This window comes from Dermacentor albipictus, chromosome 2 (assembly GCF_038994185.2).
Source record: "Dermacentor albipictus isolate Rhodes 1998 colony chromosome 2, USDA_Dalb.pri_finalv2, whole genome shotgun sequence".
Taxonomy (NCBI): domain Eukaryota; kingdom Metazoa; phylum Arthropoda; class Arachnida; order Ixodida; family Ixodidae; genus Dermacentor; species Dermacentor albipictus.
In genome coordinates, this window is record NC_091822.1 from 142,893,226 (window position 1) to 142,913,501 (window position 20,276).

Consider the following 20,276-nt stretch of genomic DNA (forward strand, 5'->3'; position numbering starts at 1 on the left):
TATTCGGCGAGGCGTTGAAAGAGGCGGCCCAGACGTTGGATATGTTGTTCTGCGTCGCGACTAAAAAGAAGCATATCGTCAATGTACGCGAAACAGAAAGCCCCCCTATTGTCACTGTGTCGATGAATCGTTGAAAAGTTCGTGCAGCATTCCGAAGGCCGAACGGTGCTCGAAGAATCCAAATGGCGTGATGATTGCCGTCTATAGGGAACACCGACCGGTTCCACAGGAATTTGATTGTAACCCTTTACCAGGTCGATCTTGGAGAATATCGATGCTCCATGCAGTGGGGCAGAGAAATTTGCAATGTGAGGAAGTGGGTAATTGTCCTTCACACTAGCATTGTCGATGTCAGTTTACATAAAACTGATTGAGCAATTCCCATCCCTGACCGGCCAGCTTTCTCTTGCCAGTCAAAGATGACGTCACTCACCATATCATTACAACCGGCCCGCCGGTCCACACTCGAGCTCGTCGTTCACCACCTGATCGCTGCAAGATTACACTCAGCGAACTTCAACACATGCTCGAACTCGGTATCTTGCGGCCTTCCACAAGCCCGTGCGCACTTCCACCGCATATGGTACTCAAGACATCTCCTCGAGACTGGCGGTCGTGCGGAGATTACCGTATGCTCAACAATGCCACAGGAGCACCCCCCCCCCCTCTCTGACAATCTCACACACATGAGATACGCACAACCCTGCAAGAGGGTCTTGATATTATCGACACCTTTTTAAAAGAAAGAGGCACGAGTCTCTCATACGCAAAGACAGCCGTACTCCCTTTCACTAACGATAGCTGAATAATTTCAAAGTTACGCTTGAAGGGCAAATTTCAATGTGCGTGAAAAAGCATAAATTGCTTGGCGTTATTTTTGATCCCCAGTTGTCATGGGCATCACGCATCCACGCAATTGAAAAGCAGACCAATAAAATAACAAACGTACTTCGGTGACTCGCTGGCACAACATGGAGGGGGTCAGCCTCTACACTTCTACAAGTTCATAAAGCGTTCATAAAACAAAACAAAAAATTGCTTATTCCGCACTTATTCTCCATGGTTTATAGCAAACTTCTGAGGAACGTCTTCAACGTTTACTGGCGAGGGGGCTGCGGGTGTGCCGTGGGGTTGCGCAGGCTAGCTCGAGTTCTCTAGTAATTGCTGAAGATCGTCACCCAACATTTTCAGTCGTACGAACGGATGAAACACACCAACATATTTATCGCATCTTAACTCAACACCAGAAGCATCCACTAAACCTCGCGCTTAGTGAACGAAACAAAAGCAAAATTCATGACGTTGTTCAAGAAGATAAAACATAATTACCAAGATTTGAATTATGCAAAGTGGATGTTAAATGCCCTCTTTGGATGTTATTAAGTCCTAAAATAGAATTATCGGTCCAGGGGATCAAATCTCAGAGAGACATGTTCACGGCAGCCGCACAGCAACTGGCACTACCCAAAATTTACTCATTATATTCCCAGTACATCCGCGTGCATACACACGGTTCATGTCATAAATATTTATCGGCTCCAGCATTCGTCATTCGACATTTGTCGCTAGAACAAACATTTAAAATATGCCGAGAGGCATCTTCCACCGTGGCAAAACTGTTTGCAATCCTGTGTGCTTTGCGTTCCATAACACCAGTAAAAAATATGCAGAAATTGGTTATCTTTAGCGATTCGCAAGCTGCTCTCGGATTACTACAAAGCAATAAGAAAATCTTTTGAGCACTTTCCTATATTAGGGGACGCTCAAACAACACACAAAAGAAGTAAGCGCCTTGAGCCACGTAATTGCATTTCAGTGGATAACTGGACACTGCAATAATCCTGGTAACACTGCAGCGGACGCAGCTGCGAAGCGGGCGCACAATAACCTAGAGACAATCAATCTTCCTCTTTTGCTCAGTGAAGTCCGTCTGCTCCTGAGACAGATATCCTGTCGTCTCAGCAAGGCTGCCTGATTTGATCAGTAATCTAAAAACTCGGAGTTACACTTTATATACCCATCTATTAAGCTACCAGTTGCGGGGTTCTCACCCGTGCTCTTGGGACAAAGGAACGACAACACAGTAATGCATACAATCACAAGGGCATTTATTGCACCTCTCATACACTAATGCCTGCTGCCGAGTTGCTATCCACAAAACATGCCGATGGGCGCTCGACAAATCGCAGTAGTACGACTCACCGCGGCCGCACAGCAAGTGAGTATGTTCGCCCCATGCTGGACACTAACGCCTGGTCATCCGCGCGTACGGTTACGCGAACGGTGGCGCGTTCGAACGGTCGTGTTTGTCCATTCTGGGGTAGGCCTCGCGCGACTATCTCGCAGAAGCATGGATCGGCGCACGCTCAGAACGTCCGCGCCGCTTGCCGAACACGAGCCAAAGAGGAAGAGCCTTTTCCTTTTGGCGCCCAAGTAACCCCGCCATTAGGTGGCGTTAGCAGAGCCACACTCGCGGAATCTCTCGTACTACCACGCAAGCGTACCGACTGTAGCCGTGAAGCCACGCGGCGAAGCCGGATTACAGGAGACGGGAGCTATGCGGGAAAACAACATATCAGGGGACGCGTGAAAGTTGCGCGTCCCCACAGTTTCGTCAAGTCTGAGAGAAAAACAGAAAATCCGAAACATTAGTACCCCGCCTGCGACTTGGTGCTGCATTTATGCGATACCTCTTATACACGATGAAAAGTGCCTCTAGTCAGAAGTGTTCTTGTGGCCATCCATACGAAGATGTGCATCATCTCCTCCTTTAGTGCACTAAACATAATTCACCACGAAGGGTATTGCAAGTAAATGCGCTACATTTACATAGACTACGGTTCACTCTAAAAAAGATGCTTGGTTCATGGTCAACAGCGGGCCTTCGGAAAAGAGCACTTCTTGCTTTGAAAAAGTTTTTCGAGGATACAAACATCTTGAGGAAGTATTAAATTTCAGTTTATTCTAATAAGCTAAAGGGGTGATATAAATGTTGTTCTGTGTTCAAAATTGATTTATGCGGTGATCGTGTTTTAGTATGCTGTGTGTAATTACTTGTGCTCTGTGCTTTGCAGTGTAATACTTGTGTTCTGCATTTTGTCCGTTAGAAATATTTGACTTTATATGTGCGTTTGTGTGCTAGACTCAAGCACAAACTTTGCGATTCACATACTGTTGGACTGTATTGTTTTTATACATTTGGTGTTCTACTGAATTGCAAGTGACAAAGAGTAGCCGGTGCCGCCATAAAGGCACAAGCCTCTGCGCAAAGCTTCTCCGGAAGTTTCCGGAAAGAGATCAGCCGACCCGAGAAAAGTTTGCAGCAATGCGGGAAAACATGCACACTGTTTACGGACAGACAACCAAGAGGGGTCCGTTACTGATCTGTCTCGTTTCTCCGCTGTCGTCGTGGGCGCTGACGTCGTTATAAAGGGGCTCTAGTCATCGACAGACGAAGAAACTTTGCCGCACGTGTGTCAGAACAGCTGTTACAGAACATTGCGCTGCTTCGAAATCGAGAATAGGGGAAGAGGAGCTATTCAAATTACAGAGGAGCGGATTTCCTACAAAGGAGCACCTTTCCCACCCACTCTTCCATCGAATAAGAGCGCACGAAAAGCGAATTCGTTATAACGGGTGCCTCTCACCTCCAACCCCTCACATCCTCTCGCTTCGGTCGCGCGTCTCGGGAAGGCCGCACCACAACAATCGCGCGGCCCTTGCCACCGCCACTTCGACCGAGCCTCGAGCACGGAGGGCCGGGGGGGTGTTGTCGGAAGAAGGCGAAGAGCACGGGAGAGTTAACCGGAGGCAGCGAGAGAGGAGGAAAGGTCGCCCGGCGACTCGTCGTCGGTCGGTCGCCGCTTGCTTTCCTCCTTCTCCGACAACATCACCCCCCTCCCTCCCTCGTGCGAGGTCTGTCGCCGCTCCCCCGGCGACGGCAGATGTTCCGCTGATGCCGTGTGCCACGGTTGGTGCCGCCTTCGTCGTGCTCTTGGCAGCGCCGTCGTTTCTGCTGACGCGCTCACCCCGCTTGGGCCTACGAGTTATCCGGGATCTTGTCTGATTTGCGCGAGGCAAAGGGACGGTGGTCTGCGTTGGAAGAAGGACTTTGTCCCATGATGCCGTCGCGAAGGGGCCCCATGATCGACGACCAACTCATCCTGCCGGCGAGGCCTCCGGCGGCCAAGCGGTGTCCAGTCTGCAAGGCGTTCGGCTCCGAGCGGATACAGGTGAGCTTTCCGCTTGCGACACGCGAAGGTACCGGGCGTGGGCAGCGCGTAGTAATTTCCGCAGCGCATATAGTGTGTTCGTGACCAACTTTATAGGTCAAGTTACACGTTATCGGAGAAGTTGCGGTCACTGACCGAGTCGGAAATCGATGGACGTTTCAGAACTCGCCTACGGTTTCTTTTCTCTCCTTTTTATAATTTGTGATTTTATTTTCAGAAGGACTTTGCTACACTGCGTATCAAGTGAAATAGTAAACACCAAGTAAAAGCGAGCAGCCCTCTGTGATGCAATGATGACTTTGCGAAATCGGTGTATGATAGCCAAGGGGTCTATGGGCACTCCGCGGCACTGATTATCATTTGAGTCCTCACTTCAGAGAATTCATCTCCTTTCCTTTCGGATACATTCAAAAACTGCGCTGACATACCAACCGGCGCGTTCGATGCTGTTGTATTTCCCGCCTCTTGCTTGTGCTGCTTGTCCTCGTTTTACTGTCGTACTTCGACGGTCTTGCCTTTCCGACGCTTTGATATCGCTCCCCTATTAATGTCCCTCAGTATTTCCCCTTTGCTTTCAATTTTGGTCAGTGAAAACATTACGGGCCGGTTAGAACTTGCCTAGCAAAAGGTCTCCTCACAGTTGTACGTGCGCGAAAGAAAAAGGACAGTGAAACGAGTTCACTTCAAAACTTCGAATCAGTGTCGTCGAGTCCATGCGCAGCAAAGGGGGCTGCGAAGCACAAAAGATAAAATGACAGACGCTCATGGGACAGTTGGAATGAAAGATGCTCAAACAAATAAATATATATATATATATATATATATATATATATATATATATATATATATATATATATATATATATATATATAACATACGTGCACGAGAAGTTCTCAAGAGAGTTTAGTTTACACAAAAGCTCAAGAGCCACGCAAAGCAAAAGAGATGCATTCACTCCTCGCCAACAAATGCTCAAACATGTTCCAGCACGTTCATCCGGACATTGAACCGTTTGTTGGTTAAGTACAGGGAGTCGACGTTAACTGCTGGTTTACGCTGCTCCTGCCTTTATGGTCATCAGCTGACTGATTATTACAGGAAAGAAAAATTGTGTTGGTAGCCGGCTATCGTTAACTGTTCCCGTCTTCAGTTAATCTTCTTTCTTATGCACACCATTCACCTCCCCCCTTCCACACATGGAACCTATAGCTTTGATTCATGTGTTCTTAATGTGCATATTTATCTTTGGATAACCCACGTGGCCTGGAATTGCAAGCATGCAGACCGTAATATCACAACTGTTTAGATACGCTCGAGAAAAAAATTACCCTCCCGTATAGAAGATGCGCACGCTACTGTCATAAATCGATCAGCGCGGAATGGATGCAGCGACCGCCGCACAGCTGGCACTCTTGATACCGCCGCCCGAAGAGCTTTTGTCATCCGGCGTCAATTAGCGCTCCATAAGGCAAGCCCGCGTTCGCTGACATCCCTCCGCTCGTTTCGGACCATATATACGCGCTTGCATGCATCGCGCAGATGTCTCCTATGTATACACAGATGCACAGCACGTCTCCTCAAAAGGAAGGCAACGCGGAGCGCCTCGCGCGGCTTTCTCCACTCGCGCTTTCGTTCGCGCCCACGTGCCAAAACACATCCTGCGTCGCATCTCTTCGCAGATGTCGCCTGCGCGTAATTTTACATCAACGCCGAACGCGCGCGCAGCGTCACGTTACACCGCGTGCGTACTGTTTACGCGCGAAGCCTCCCCCGAAGAGAAATTTATGAGCGATGATAGCGAGCAGGAACGAGAAAGAAAGAAAAGTGTTGGAGAAGAGCGGGCGCATGGCTCGTGGCGCCTGAGTATATATAAGCAGATATAAGTATATCCAGCTGCGGCTTGGCTTCGCCCACAGGAAGAAGAGAGGGTGTGTGGTTCGTGGCGGGGGGAAAGCACTGCCTCTGCTTCTTCTGTTCTGCGTTTGCCTCGCTCGCTCGCACACATTCATCCATCCATGCGGGTGCGCTCGCATGCACGCGACACGAGCGCGTGCCGAACAGAGGCAGCAGCCGGCGTTCGACGGCAGCAGGCCGGGACTTGTTTATACGGTTTCGGGGTCCTGCACTTCCCGTTCGCCGGCCCGATCGCCGGCCCCGCCCGCGTTCTGTTGGGGGGGCTGGTCGGTAAACCAGAAAGAAAGAAGGGAAGGTGCTTGAAGGAGTCTGCTTGCTTCTTGTGGAGCCAAGACGTTCGTTCGGAAGCGCACACGTTGTGCGGCAGCGAGCAGCTCGTTGGGCCTGCCGGAAGCGAGGCAGTGCGTTCCGGGGCGGCAAGACAGTAGTAGTATAGCTTGGCCGTCAACCGGGAGCCGCTCTCGTTTAACATTTCATTTCCGGGGAAGAGTGAATCTCGCAGGAGGGCTGCGGGCTTCCGAGTTTGGGATTCGCCGGATGCTGTCGATTTGCAAGTTTTCGCGCAGTCAACCGCTCGGGGCTGTAAAATTTTACTGCTGGCGATCACTTTTGCTCATTTTTGCTTGCTCCTTGTATAAAAAAACTGGTGAGAGCGAAGTCTGACACTCATTACAGGCAGACCACCCGCAAGAAACCTTAGGCTTGCGAGTGTTTTTTTTTTTCTTTTTGTAATCTGCGCCGTACGCAAACTTTCATGATTTGCTCGCGCCGGTTGGCTTGCTGCAAGCTCATCGAAAACGCTTTTTTACCGCTTTGGGGGGCTGAAGCGGGAGAGAAAGTGCCGAAGACCGGCTCTAGCAAAGCTAGCCTAGCTCCGTTTGTCAACTCTTTCACGAGCGTGGTCGGTTGCGCGCCACTTCGGAAAGTTAAGTCGCGACGGCAGTTGAACGAAATTAAGCTATCGCGATCTGCGACCTCTAGTCCACCGAAAAACCAGGATGCAAGGTTTAACATTAAGCCGCGGAAACCGTACCGCGTCATCAATAGATTCCTCAATCAATAGCTTCCGTACCGCGCCATCAATCATAACTTCCTTGCAGTTCCGGAGGTATCCAGTTTCTAATTAAGCCGCCGCGTAGCGGACCCGCTAACACCGGATGACCGTGACGACGTCATTGTTGTGACCCCTCTAGATGCCCCCTACAGCTGTACAAATGGCCTCCGGCCGAACTCTGGCAAGAAACGGCACTTTCCGGCACCCATCTCCGCTCCCCACCCCACTTTTCCCCCGAAAGCTCCCTCTTTCGTTATCTTCTCACTTCGCTTCCTCTGCGCGTGACCAAGCGAAAACACCAGGCGGCTCACGCCATCGTCTTCCTGCGCGAGAGGCCCCTCGAACAAAGCTGCCCCGCTCAAGACAAAAAAAGCGCGCGCGTGCGTCGCCAGCAGACAGGCACGACCGGAAGCCGTTGGAACGAGGACTTCCCGCGCCAGTCTCTCCAGCGCGGGCAAGAAGCGATAATATTTATTCTTCCCTTTGTTTACGTTCCTTCCATCTCGCTCCTCTAACATTTTTTTTTCTCGTCATCTGCCCTATAGGTCGCACGTGCAGTCGTGACGGCCATTAGTGCGATCCTGTTCTTTTTTTTTTTTTTCTCGCGCGCGCGTGTAGGACGTGGCAGCTGCCACCGTTGCGTCCTCGCTTCGTTCCTCTCCTCGCATGCCAGACAGAACGAAAAACGCTCGTTAACGAAAGTGTGACCGACCGTGCATGCGGGTCGCACACCGTGCACGTGCTCCTGTAGCGCGACAGCGACGGACACTTTTGACTCCTCTAATGGCATCGTGCGTGTGCCTTGACAGAGCGGCAGTAAGGGTTTGGAATAAAAAAAAAAAACGAAAAGGAAGAAAAAAAAACTGTATTTTCCGAGGCCTCATCTGGCAGGATGTCGGACACCTCGCGTGTCGTGTAACGACCCTGCGACTTTCTCTTTCTTTCTTTTTTCTTCAGTGAAAACTGCAGCACGCGTTGCGTATACGCTCTTTCTTTTTTTTTTCTTCGGCGAAAGCTGCAGCACGCGTTGCTTATACGAGAGGCATGAGCAGTTCTTTCCTAAGCACTCGACTGAAATGCGTCTCGGAAACGAGACGCGAGACACGGCCTAGCAAGTGACCGCAAATCTAAAATGGAAGCGGGCAAAATACGAATGAAAAGGGAGTCGAGGGAGCGTTGCTGCGAAAGTGAGTAATGAATGTGAACGCCCGTAAAAAAGCCTCCTCCGGCGTACTTCGTGAACTCCCTGACCCAGTGAAATGCAGCACGACCCATTTTTTTTTTCAGCTTAATTACCTCGTCTTACATGCGACACTTGAGAAAATATTGCGAACAGGTAACGAAATGGTTCATGTTTTTTTTTTCTGTACCGTGGTTTATATCCTAAGCTGTTTGCCCGACATGTTCGCCGTCGCTCGTATTCCAAGACAGTCATTAAAAGTGTAAGTAAGTAGCGTTAACAATGGTCTGCAGGTGAAGAGGTCGGAAACCGCTCGACTCTGAGGTCGCTGCAGTTGCACTTGCGAGGCAATTGGTACACGTTAAAAGAAAAAGAGAGATAGAGAGAAATCAGACAAACGGACACGCTTACACGCGTAAAACACTAACGCATACTTGATAGTCAGAAGCAAATATACTGCAAGTTAAAGTGGAACAACGACACCAACAATCGCGAATCATCGAACATGTTACCTTATAAGTGAGCGTGATCGATGCAGGACCCGGGCGTGCATTATCTGGTCGCCTAGAGCGGATATTCGTAGGGCCATCCGCACCGGCTGACATCTCCTATAGTATGACGCATAACTGGCACGCCAAGCGGTCGCTGGGCTGTCCGCCGGTGGCATCGTCATGCTATCGGTTCGCATTGCAAGCAGCGATCGATATATATATATATATATATATATATATATATATATATATATATATATATATATATATATATATATATATATATATATATATATATATACTGCTCTGTGGGGTTCAACGCTCCTTGGCGTAAACAGAGCTAGTGTGTAAGTACATGTATACGTATTCTTTTCTCTCTCCACTTGTCACCGGAAGTACACGAATTGAGACGCCTTAAACAACACTAAAAAAAAAGAGGTCATTTTAAAATGTGACCATTAAACATTGAGAACGTCTGCCACGATCGTTTCGAGTGCTCGACATACACCGTGAAAGTATAGAACGTTAACGAAAAAAAAAAAAGCTATGAAGTTCGGACAAGCGCCCCCTTGTCAATACAAGAATTACTTGGACCATGGTGAGTGAGACATCTGCAGCAAAACGCGAACGTATTCCCGAAACGCTTTTCGGCGGACACAGAGTTAGAACCAGCGTTGGGGATGAGCAGTCTTTTACAGTTGCGCATGAAGAATTAAGTGAGTCGCTTATGCTTTGCACTACGGACTTAAGCTTGACAGGAAGTGTGTGCGTGTGTGTCTCGACCTATAAAGTATACGTGGCGGACTCTTCCACTAATGTATGAGGACTACAACGTATGTATATGATCCGGGATAGCTGCATGGACAATCGTCAACGTGAACTCCCCGTTGCAGCGTTCTCATCTTTATGGACGCCGTTGTCATTTTATTTTTCATTTATTTATTTCAGTTTTTTTTTTCATTTACTCTTCGCTGTGTAACACATGGCGAAATGGAGTAACATGCAGAAGTATTATTTACATCAATCAATGGTAGTAATCCAACTATAACAATACGTAAGAAATATTAATTATTCTTTTCTCACTCTATATTCAATCATTTCGCAGTGATGGGCTTATTACTATATGGATAAAATGACCGACAGATTGTCACGAATTCCGCGCCGAGAGCTAACGCCGGCGCGCCAGTCCTCAGCTGTTTCAAAGTACTTATTGTACGCGTTTTAGGCACTGGAAGGGCCATGTCAACTTGGTTATAGGTGGTGTCTGGTTCATTTAGAACGCAATTTTATGCGTCTTCACCATTAGACAATTGATTATAGACCTGAGTATACGGACACTGGCAAAAGTCTATGACGATGGTTCGGGAAGTACCTGGGTGGCGTTGCTATGTCCGTCTTCGGACTTGTTGCGACTATTCTGGTCCGTAGAGCCTCCTAAGGAGCGATAGTGGCTGTCTCGTTATTGCGGAGTACTAATGTGTGTGAAAAGATGCAAAAGCGATAGTTTCCGCACCAGTCTGCCGTGATGTCGTGTATTTTGAGAGCGTCTGCTCGAGTTTACTATAGTTGACCTTTCCCTGTGCCAGAACGGGCCAAGTGTGCGAGAAAACATGCTGAAATCTGCAGTGCCATTGTTGGTGTGTGTCGGCACAGCGCGGCACCGGCGTTATATTTAAGAATGAAGAAAGTTTGGTGCTCATTTTTATTCAGCCGTTTCTCTCCAACTTAAGAGAACGTTTTGAAAGAGCATACTTTGTTGGTATAAACTGCATTCGGTGCTGCTGTTTACTGTGCCTTTAAAAAGAGAAATAATATAATGCCTTATACTTCACTGCAATGAAGACGCCGGCAAAACGACAGCAAAGGATGCAAGAATGACCACGGGGGCCACGTGCAGGCGCGGTACGGAATTACGGGGCAAAATAATAATAATAAAAAAGAGTTGACATGATTTTCTTCCTAAGATGTACTCCATGGCCTCAGGGCACGCACTAGTTTTCGACACACTGAATTGGTTTAAAAACGCGTATTGCAGCTGCTGTCATTGGAGTTTCGTTGCCTCTATGTTCGTAAGTTCGACGGAAGAATGAAAAATACGTTCGCGGGAATGATATAAGGTTGGGTCCCGAGACTGACTTCGCGTTACCGACCATCAAAAACGCCGTGACAGCGTTGACCGCGCCATTTGGTGAACGGCCTTGTATGCCAGCACAGCTTATTTTAAAAAAAGTGCGCAAAAGAAAACGAATAACGATCGATCAATTTATGCGACAGGAAAAAAAAATAATGTCGACAGGTTGCTTCGGCGTCGGCTCAACAAAGAAGTGACGCCGACGTTGCAACAACCTTCGCTGTTCGCAGCACACGATGCACAGCGATCACAAGGAGAGTGCTGGTGCGACGTATACATGCGCGAGTGACGATGAAGTTATTAAGGAACCAAAATAGCTTGATCGGTTGGTTAAATATGGCTCCAGTGGAGAGTTATTATGGTTGAAGTTGCTTTGGCGACATTTTGGTGCTCCCAGAAGGTCATAGGGGCATGCGTGATGCGTGGAGACGGCTGATTACGGATTGCTTGTCGAACATTTTGACGTTAACATTAACTGCGGGACTATGAAAATGCATTGAGCTTGCACGCGCAGGAAAAATGCGTTCGGTCGGCGTACGTAATTTCTTTTTCTTATCGGTTTAGAAAGGTGTAGTTTTAGAGGACGCGCGTGTGTGCTGTGTACACTCAGAGACAAAAGCTTGCGGACCGCGGGCATGCTGCGAAGAAGCTGAATTTCGTCGTCACACCCGCACGCATACAGCTTGGAATCTAGAAGGATTAGCTTTGTTTTTGTGTGTGAGTGAAAACTATAGCGCAAGATTTTTCTGGACGGAAGCTTATCCGGAACAAATTACAGCTTCCTTCTCTCTCTCGCTTTCTTCTTTTTTGTCTTTTTTCGTCCAGCCCTTGCGTCAGAAACTGTTGTCTTCGCCTACGTATTTATTTGTCTCGCTATTTTGCGCTGTAACAGCAACATCAACTGGCTCAAAACAGAGCTTTCTTCGATGCAGCATTGGAGATTGTATACTGAAACCGTTGTGAGAACTTGAATGCGTTCCGTGGGCGGAAATGTCACTGCAACGTGACAGGTGATGGCAGTGGCCGACGTCGTGCAAGGGACTTGCACCGTTCCCTTTTCCTTCTTTTCTTCTTTCTTTTTTTTGAGGGGGGGGGGCGGATGCTTGGTCGCAACTTTGAAAGCCGCCGGTGACTACAATCTCTCAGAATCACCGTAGTCCACGGAGTATACGAACATTCCAATGCGAACATGTCGCGACCTATGGAGTTCGGCCTCCTCGATACGGTTCAAGTATACACTGCTTGCATTCGCTCCGCGAGCTGAAGGAAGAAAGCAGGAGCAAACAATGCCCTCAGCTCTGCACCGTATTCTTTAGTACACGCGTATCATTGCGCACGACACGTGATGAATGCTACCGGCGATACAAATTGCTTTACAATGCATGCAATGCCGAAGCAGCGTAACAAAAAAATAGAACGAGAAAAAGGAACGCCCACAAGCCGCTTGAAAGGCATTGCAGCGTGTCCTGCCGGGTCTGAGAACGAGCCAGACTCCGGAAGACTAAGTTTTGCAAGACCGTTCGGAATTCGACGTGGCAGAGATCTGCGTACGACGCAATGCGTGTCCGATGCATCACGACCGATTGTCACGCGTCCATTGATCGCGCCGATGGGACGTGCCGATGGAAACAGTTGCGACACGCAGCCTATAGCTCTCTTCGTTATCGAAATTCCTGTCATATAATGACCCCGTCTAGCACGCTCCGCACGCCCAGTTCACCGCTGTAGCAATTTTCCAGCCGGCAATTTCTCGGTTACTCTATACGGCATGCCATCGGTATGGTATACACACGCTCTACTGCTTGACGTCCAGCCTGCCACGCACTGCAGGTAATGCGTGCCGCGATTCAAAGAAGAAATGACTGAGAGAGAGTACGCGATGTAGGCGAAGAAAGACGAAAGCGTTTTTTTTCAATTGCGTGCAGTTGATATCCCGCTTTCGTAACGCTCATGCGAAGATCCGTCGATCTGTACGACTCTCCACACGCGTCGTGAACACCGCGTTGCTCGAACGGTGGCTGCAGGAAAGGCGATCCGAGACTCGTCGTCTATCGCGTCGTTCGTATCACCGCTGGTGCAATGCGCGTTTACGTACGAGTTGCGCCACGTAAACGCCCTGATGTCTCAGTCACGCGTCCTGCATCAACAGTCCATATCCGTCGACCCATTCACTGGGTCATGAATGTTACAGCCGACACGTATACAATAATCCGAGCCGCCGCCAAAGAAAAAAAAAACATAGAGAGAGATGATAAAAGGGGGTGGGGGTGAAAAGGGAGAGATACAATCCATCCGGAAGCCGTCCACCTTTATTGCAACGTGTCCTCTTTTCTTTTCTTTTTTTTTTCGGAACTCCATAACGGTAGCTCGTCCCATGGTCGTTGTTCGAGCTTCCTCCCCTTTGAGAGCGGTAGCGCAAAAGTGAAGGCGGAACCAGGGACAAAAGGTTGCCTCAAATTCACTTTGAGGAAGTCTTCTTCTCTGCACACAGAATACCGAGCTGCGCGCGTTCGTATTATGCGCCCTCGATGGAAGCCAAAGGAAGCGCTGTTGCTGGCGCAGAAACAATGGACACGCTCTCTCTCTCTCTCCCTCCGGAGTGGCGCACACGCTCGGTACATGGCGCTTGTGCGCGCGCACACATTCACGATGCGTGTGCACGGCTCCTTTGTAAGAGAATAGAGTCGTCGGCGCTGGCCTCATTCCTGTACCAGGGGCGATGAGTTGTATACGAGCGCGTGACGTAACCTGCGCGAGACGTCGGCGCAACCTATATAGGCGTCGGCGCCTCCCAGAAGCGAGCCTCCCGGGAAGGCCATGTGGATGCGCCACGGCCAGCTAACTGGCTAACTGCAAGTATACGCCTCGCAGAGGCTGAGCGCAGTCGCGAGCATCTAGTGCCAGTTGTAGCTGTATAGCTGCAGGAAAAAGCTGGAACTGTCTTCTTACATAACACTATGGTTGATCGATTTCGTGGGCCGAGTGTGCTGTGAATCAGTGGCGCAGAATCCCGTCCCTAGCTGCTCGCCTTTGGAGCCTTCTTTTTTTTTTTTTTAAATAGACGGCGTAATTTGCTGCCGATCACGTAGGCGGAATGATTCTGCTCTATACAGCGCGTTGTGTAATTGCGCGCTTTGGTAGTTGATTAGGACGTCGCTGATGGGCCGAGCTCCGAATCTATTCGCCAAGGAGGAGGAAAAGAAACAAATTTTGTGTTAAAAAAAAACCTAGCCAGAGTCATCTTCACCTCGCTTCCGGCTTGCGCCAGGAGTTGTCGTCGTCCGTTGAGTGGCACGCATTGTTCGGACCTCTGCACTTCGACTGTCTTCCGGCTCACTTCTGAAGCAACCTTCGCTTCTCAACCGCACTCTTTCCCGCAATATTCGAGGAGATGTGCGCACCGTGTAGATCCCGACATCCCACTGATATAGCTGAACATCGATCCTACGTTCGTACATGCGCGCTCGTTCACCCGCGTTATATCTGCAGTGCATGACGCTTAACTGGGAATGGTATAGTGTATCCGAATACGCGTGCCAGACAGGCAGAGACACCCAGATCAAGGATGCACTGGCGCCGCTTATATCTGCACTATACGAGAGAACGTTTCGGCATAAACGACCTCGCGCCCTCGGATAAACACCAGAAAAACGCGCGCCCCAATACATAGTTCCGCCTTGCTGTGTAGTATGCACTATTCACACATTTACCCCGGGCTAGCCATCTTTGTACCAGGTACATATACGTGTCTCGACTGCCACGGAAGACAGCAATGTCGCCATCGGCTGAACGACGAGTCACCAGCGCGCACTTTTCTAAATAACAGGGAGTATTTCGAGCTCCTCGGGGAAGCGCAACCAGCACGGACCTCCATCAGGCTCTCGACAAGTGCAATGCCTGTCCCGTCTACAGAGGGCTCTGCCGCCACCAAGGACGTCGCGAGTGACTCAAACAGTTGAAGAGCTATAATCAGCTCTATGTTTTCGTGTGGGACACCTAGGTACGTGTAGCCGATGGTGTCACGGTGTAATTGTTCGCAATGCGCCGAGAGTTCCTGCCCACCAATTCTATTCGCGCGGCACTTCTTTAGGGCCGAACCAACGTCGAATTCCTCCGGGCCCTCCAGCGGTGGTCGGGAAAGTTCGCAGTACGCATGCGGCGATAAAGACACCTCTGCAGCGATGGCTGGGGGCCACGTACAAAGTGTTTGCGAAGGTCTCTTCGATCTCTTGCAGCGCCTGAGAGGCATAACCATTACTCGGCTTTGTACACGGGACACAGCTTTGGTTGAAGAAATGCTACAGAGAAACAATAGATCAGCTCTGTTGCCCTTGTTCCCTGCGCTTCAAGAGTACGGTGTTTACGGAACACATTCAAAAGAGCATTTGAGAGAAGATTTCGAAAATTGCTACGAGGAGATTGCACCCACGCTGATGTTCTAGAAGGGACCTCCGGCACAGCCTTCAGGCCACGTAGGTGTGCTTTATATCGTGCTGTATCAAACTGCCTCATCTATAGCCTCCTTGCCAAAGCCTTTCCAAAAACATAATATATAGGCAATGAAAACCCCGAATGACATTTGGAATATATACGTTCCCTGCAAGTGATATACGCGAGGCGTCGCAGTGACCTCTGGACCGAACTCTCGTATACGTGCTGAAAGCCTGCGACCCCGGATCTCATTCTCGACAAGCTGGAACTCGATCGAGAACAAAGCCGTCACCTTAATTTAAGCTTGCAGACAAGCCATTCCTTGCCCATGTGTCCGTGTGCAGTCCTGTCGCAACTTTTTGTGTACACCGTTCTGAACCGGGGAGTACGGATGTGGGGGAGGTGGAGGCGGGCTCATCATTTAATTGTAGGCTGCCTCGCGAAGCACGGAGTCCAACCGAAAGGCGGATATCGAGTGGGCGCCGTGTCGGCTAACAGAACATGCATGAAAACAAATAAAGCAAGGAAAAAAAAAGGGAAACGGGCTCATCGCCGACCGACCGACCGCTCTCGCATATCGGCGAATGCAGAGCGGTCGCCCACGCGCAGCAGGCGTGCCTGCGCACGCTGCCAGCAAGCAGCTCGCTCATCTGGCACCGAGGGCCAGGCACCACCACCACTACGCACAGACGCGACCTCGCATAGGGAGCACGCACACACACGCGCGTGTACAAACACATAGGTGTACACGACGGGAGGTCGTCGCGTGCGCACATGCATCGGCGTGGGTTTTCACTTTGCCGCTTCGCCGTCGACTCGGCTGCGCCATTGCGTCTCTTCGTATTTTGTTTTTTGTTTTTCCTTCTTCGCGAGCGCCCGAAGCTTTTGTCCTTCGCGCCGAGCAGCGGGCCTGTTTGTTATGCTTCGGGTTGAGAATCCGTTCTATCTCGCGTTGGCGGTCGAGGTTGGGCTTGCACGTATGTATGTGCTGACGCCATCCAGGAATAGCCCGAGTCGTGCAGTGTTTTCGTCAACCCGAAACTCGAGAGGCCCGCTGTCCTTTTCTTTCTTTCTTTCTTTCTTTCTTTCTTTCTTTCTTTCTTTCTTTCTTTCTTTCTTTCTTTCTTTCTTTCTGCCAAGTGTGGTTTGGGGAACTGCCGTCTGCATGGCACGCGGTTCAATTGCTTTGACACCTACGCTTCAGCCGTGCGAATGTGATCCGGAGAAATGTCTTGCTTCACGGACGGTGTGATTCAGGATTACTCGGTACTTGAGTCACAGATCGAAGAACAACCGAAGAGAGTTGTATAGGCGGACCAGCTCGATATACTTTTTTCTTTTATGCTGGTACACAGGATGCCTGTCTGCACGAAGGACACGCACAATGGAGGCGCGCTCACGGAAGACGCGACGGATGCGATGTGCTGTCGCTAGCAATGTTCAGGCGTTCGCGCTCGCATTTGCACGCCGGTGTTTTCTTTTAGATGTGATGATCGGGGCAAGACGAGCATAGTGCCTGAATTACTCGCTTTATGCTTTATAGCCTGTGAGAGTACGTCTTCTACTGGTCCGGTTTAGGAGAAATATCTGACAGTATTACCCCGTGACCGTCGTCCTTTCCTCTGCAACGCGAAATTCTTTTTTTTTTTTAAATAAACCTCGAGTGGTCTAACTGTCAATATAGGGAACTGGGCGGAGATAATAGCTTCTCTGAGCATTTGGAATTATGGCTTTAAAATACCGTTTTTCTCCCATGCAATAAAATTCGCTATAAGCAGGAAATGTTTAAAAACAGTGAGCTTTCCTTGTGTTTATACCACGACACGGTGTGTAGAAATAAACAGATGATGATGATGATAATGATGATGATGATGGTGGTGGTGGTGACGATGATGATGATGTGGGCTTTATTGGCACAAGGGGGCATAAACCGAACTGGAAGAAGCAAACGTGTATGCTTTTCTAATTAGTGTCTTAACAATCCACTATTCGCTCACAGTTCTCTTCGAAACAAATGCTTAGAGCCCTGATAGTGTGAACTCCTTCGTTAAAGAAAACCGCAAAAGGGACTCGCAGCAGTGTCAGCGCAGCACTGTAAGAATCGCGGCCTGCGGCAGAATATCGCATGCACGATGCCTCGAAGTTCGTGCTGAGGGTCTGAGAAATGCTGGCACCTATCTTTACCATCCACACCGAGCGTGCAAGCTCGAGCGTCTGTGTATCCGCGTTCCTCGTCGCTAATACGATTTCCCGGTTTACACACAAAGCGCGCTTTGCTGTCACGCGTATGCCCACTGTCCTCTGTATGCACTCGCATTATGGAAATTGGACACGCTCGCCAAAGCAAATGCGCGTGCACGTATAGACGAGGCGCGCCCGGTGCACCGTCCATGTGTTTATACATACACCGACGAAAGAGGAAGACTTCTGGGTGCACATCAAACATGTCCGCACGGCGTCGACCGCGTTGCGAGTGTAAAGTATACGGTGAAGCCCGTGTGTGCGTCGCGCAGTGTTGTATATAAGACTCGCAAGCGAGCAAGCCTCAAGGCCGTCGCGCCGACGGCCGGGCACGCCAATGCATATCCACCGCGCGTGCATACATTGCGCCGGCCCGCCGACTGGAGACGCGACAAATATTAGGAGGCTGCTTCGAGTGGATGGCGTGTAGACGCGGAAAGTGTATACACGGGAGGGCAGCGCCGCGGCGCCGACCGAGTCCGGCCATTAGGCGCGCACATCACGTCTTCGTCGCCGTGGAAGCTGCCGGCGTTCGCTGTATTACCGCTTTTCCCGCCCACGTGTGCAAACGCATCGAAGTCGGTCGCGTGGGTGTCTCCGCGTCGATCCGACCGCGTGCCCCGGAGAACTCCTTATCTCGCAAACACCTGCTGCTGGTCCGCGAAACCGTTGCAGTGCGTGGTCCACCCCCGTGACATCTATAGAGCCGAGCGTGTTGGGTGAAAACAAGGCGACAAAGGCTTTTTACGGGTATACGCGAAAGAACAGGTGGCTCGGTGACCTCAAGAAGGTGGGGAAAAAAAAGACAAAAGCAAACGAGGCTCGTAACAAGACTAGCGGCAGGCTCTTATTTCAGGGTCGTACAAGCGCATGTGAGGCTAATCCCGATATGGTTGTGGTGCTCCGCCCGTACTTCCAGCGAGGTCATAACCTGGTTTCTTTCGTCCGCAAGTTCCGGTTGCCGTTTTTGGAAGTTGTACCATCAGAATAAATTTGAACGCGAACAATTCCGGCACTACTCCAATGCGTTGCTCCCTTTTGCAAGTCCACCTGCATTTGTAAGAGTGGCTCGATTCAGACTACAACACGTACATTTGGGACAATTCCTTGCTTAGAAATTGGCTACGGAGCGATTGCGCTCGCCCTATAGTGTAATTACGTGTAACAATCATTCTGACCAGTTACTTGCTGTTTGCGTACGTTGCAACTTATGCTCACGGTATACACCGCGATACCCACCATGGTTGCTTAGTGGCTATGGTGTTGGGCTGCTAAGGGCGAGGTCGCGGGATCGAATCCCGGCCACGGCGGCCGCATTTCGACGGGGGCCGAAAACACCCGTGCGTTTAGATTGAGGTGCACGCTAAAGAACCCCAAGCGGTCCAAATTTCCGGAGACGCCCCCCCCCCCCCCCCCCCAACGCCGTGCCTCATAGTCAAATCGTGGTTTTGGCACGTAAAACACCAGAATTTAATTCTTGTTATACGCCGGGACAACGCAGGTGTGGAATACATATACGGTGCTATGCTTATAAGTTTCCCTTGCTGCGTCCCGTGCTTTGTCCAGTGATACCTAAGTTCTTGCACTAAGTTTAAATGTCACACTTGAACGAGGATGGCGTTGAGGCACAGAGAATTTGCACATACGGGCGTCCGACTGTATACCAGCTGTTTTATTCTCAGACCACTCTACTACGTCGCACACAAGTTCTGTTTTAGACGTGCCGTATACCAGCCAGACCGACCAGGTTGGAACCCTACCGGTATATCTTAATTGCCGCTCAAGCGTCGTTTCTTTACGTTTAAGCCCACAAATGTCGGACCTCGGAGGAAACGGACAAGGCCATGTGACGACAGGCTAACTAGTCCCCTGTTCCATTGTGAACACAGGGACCAGTCAAGGAAAGCTCATTCTGGTTGCGCCGCAAACAATCTTCGCGGCCATGTGTATAAGATAAACATAAAGTAATGAAACTGTCAAGAAAGCCACAACAGGGCACAAGCTTTTAGGAAAAGTTGTCATTGTGTACCGTGTCCCTCCCACACGTACTCAGTGCTTACTCTCTCCCTTTCTTCCTCTTTCTATTCCCCTTTCCCCCACCCCCAGTGTAGGGTAGCAAACCGGGTGCTGTTCTGGTTGACCTCCCTGCCTTTTCTACCCTTGCTTTCTCTCTCTCTCTCTCTTACCCTCTTCGTTTTTTCGATGGTGCTTCGCGCCGCGAACGCACTGGTGAAACGTATGTACAGTCAACAGCAAAAGTTTACGGGATGCGGTTTCCCCTTCAAATATGAATTCCTGCACTGTTAAGGAATGACACTTCGTATTTAATGAATCACTGTGTCGGTGGCGAAGGCTACTACATGCTGGAACATTTAATTCGAGGCTGTGGGACCACGCTTCGCAAGAATTCAGCTTCTTAGCAGATGCTGCGTCCCGTAAACTTTTGCGGTTGACTGTACATACGTAACGACAGTGCACTAGGCTGCAGACCTCTCACGCTTTCATGCATGCTCGCCCAGGGGTGTAAGAAATGTTCAGCCTCTCGGGAGGGTGTAACCGTCACTTCCATTCTCCTTAGTTGACTGGTTTGTGGCTGAGCGTC

At 49.8% G+C, this 20,276-nt stretch overlaps 1 protein-coding gene across 2 annotated transcripts in view; it reads left to right on the forward strand.

The window, feature by feature from the left end:
• The first annotated feature begins 3,960 nt into the window (after positions 1 to 3,960).
• The window catches only part of Traf4 (TNF receptor associated factor 4), an 85,301-nt gene continuing 68,985 nt past the window's right edge, over positions 3,961 to 20,276 (forward strand). Inside the window, exon 1 of one of the 2 annotated variants that reach the window (XM_065435471.2) lies at positions 3,961 to 4,232. In XM_065435471.2, the coding sequence (XP_065291543.2) occupies positions 4,119 to 4,232 (114 nt within the window). In that variant the 5' untranslated portion in view covers positions 3,961 to 4,118. The remainder of the gene's footprint in view (positions 4,233 to 20,276) is intronic. The other variant, XM_065435470.2, reaches the window with a different exon arrangement.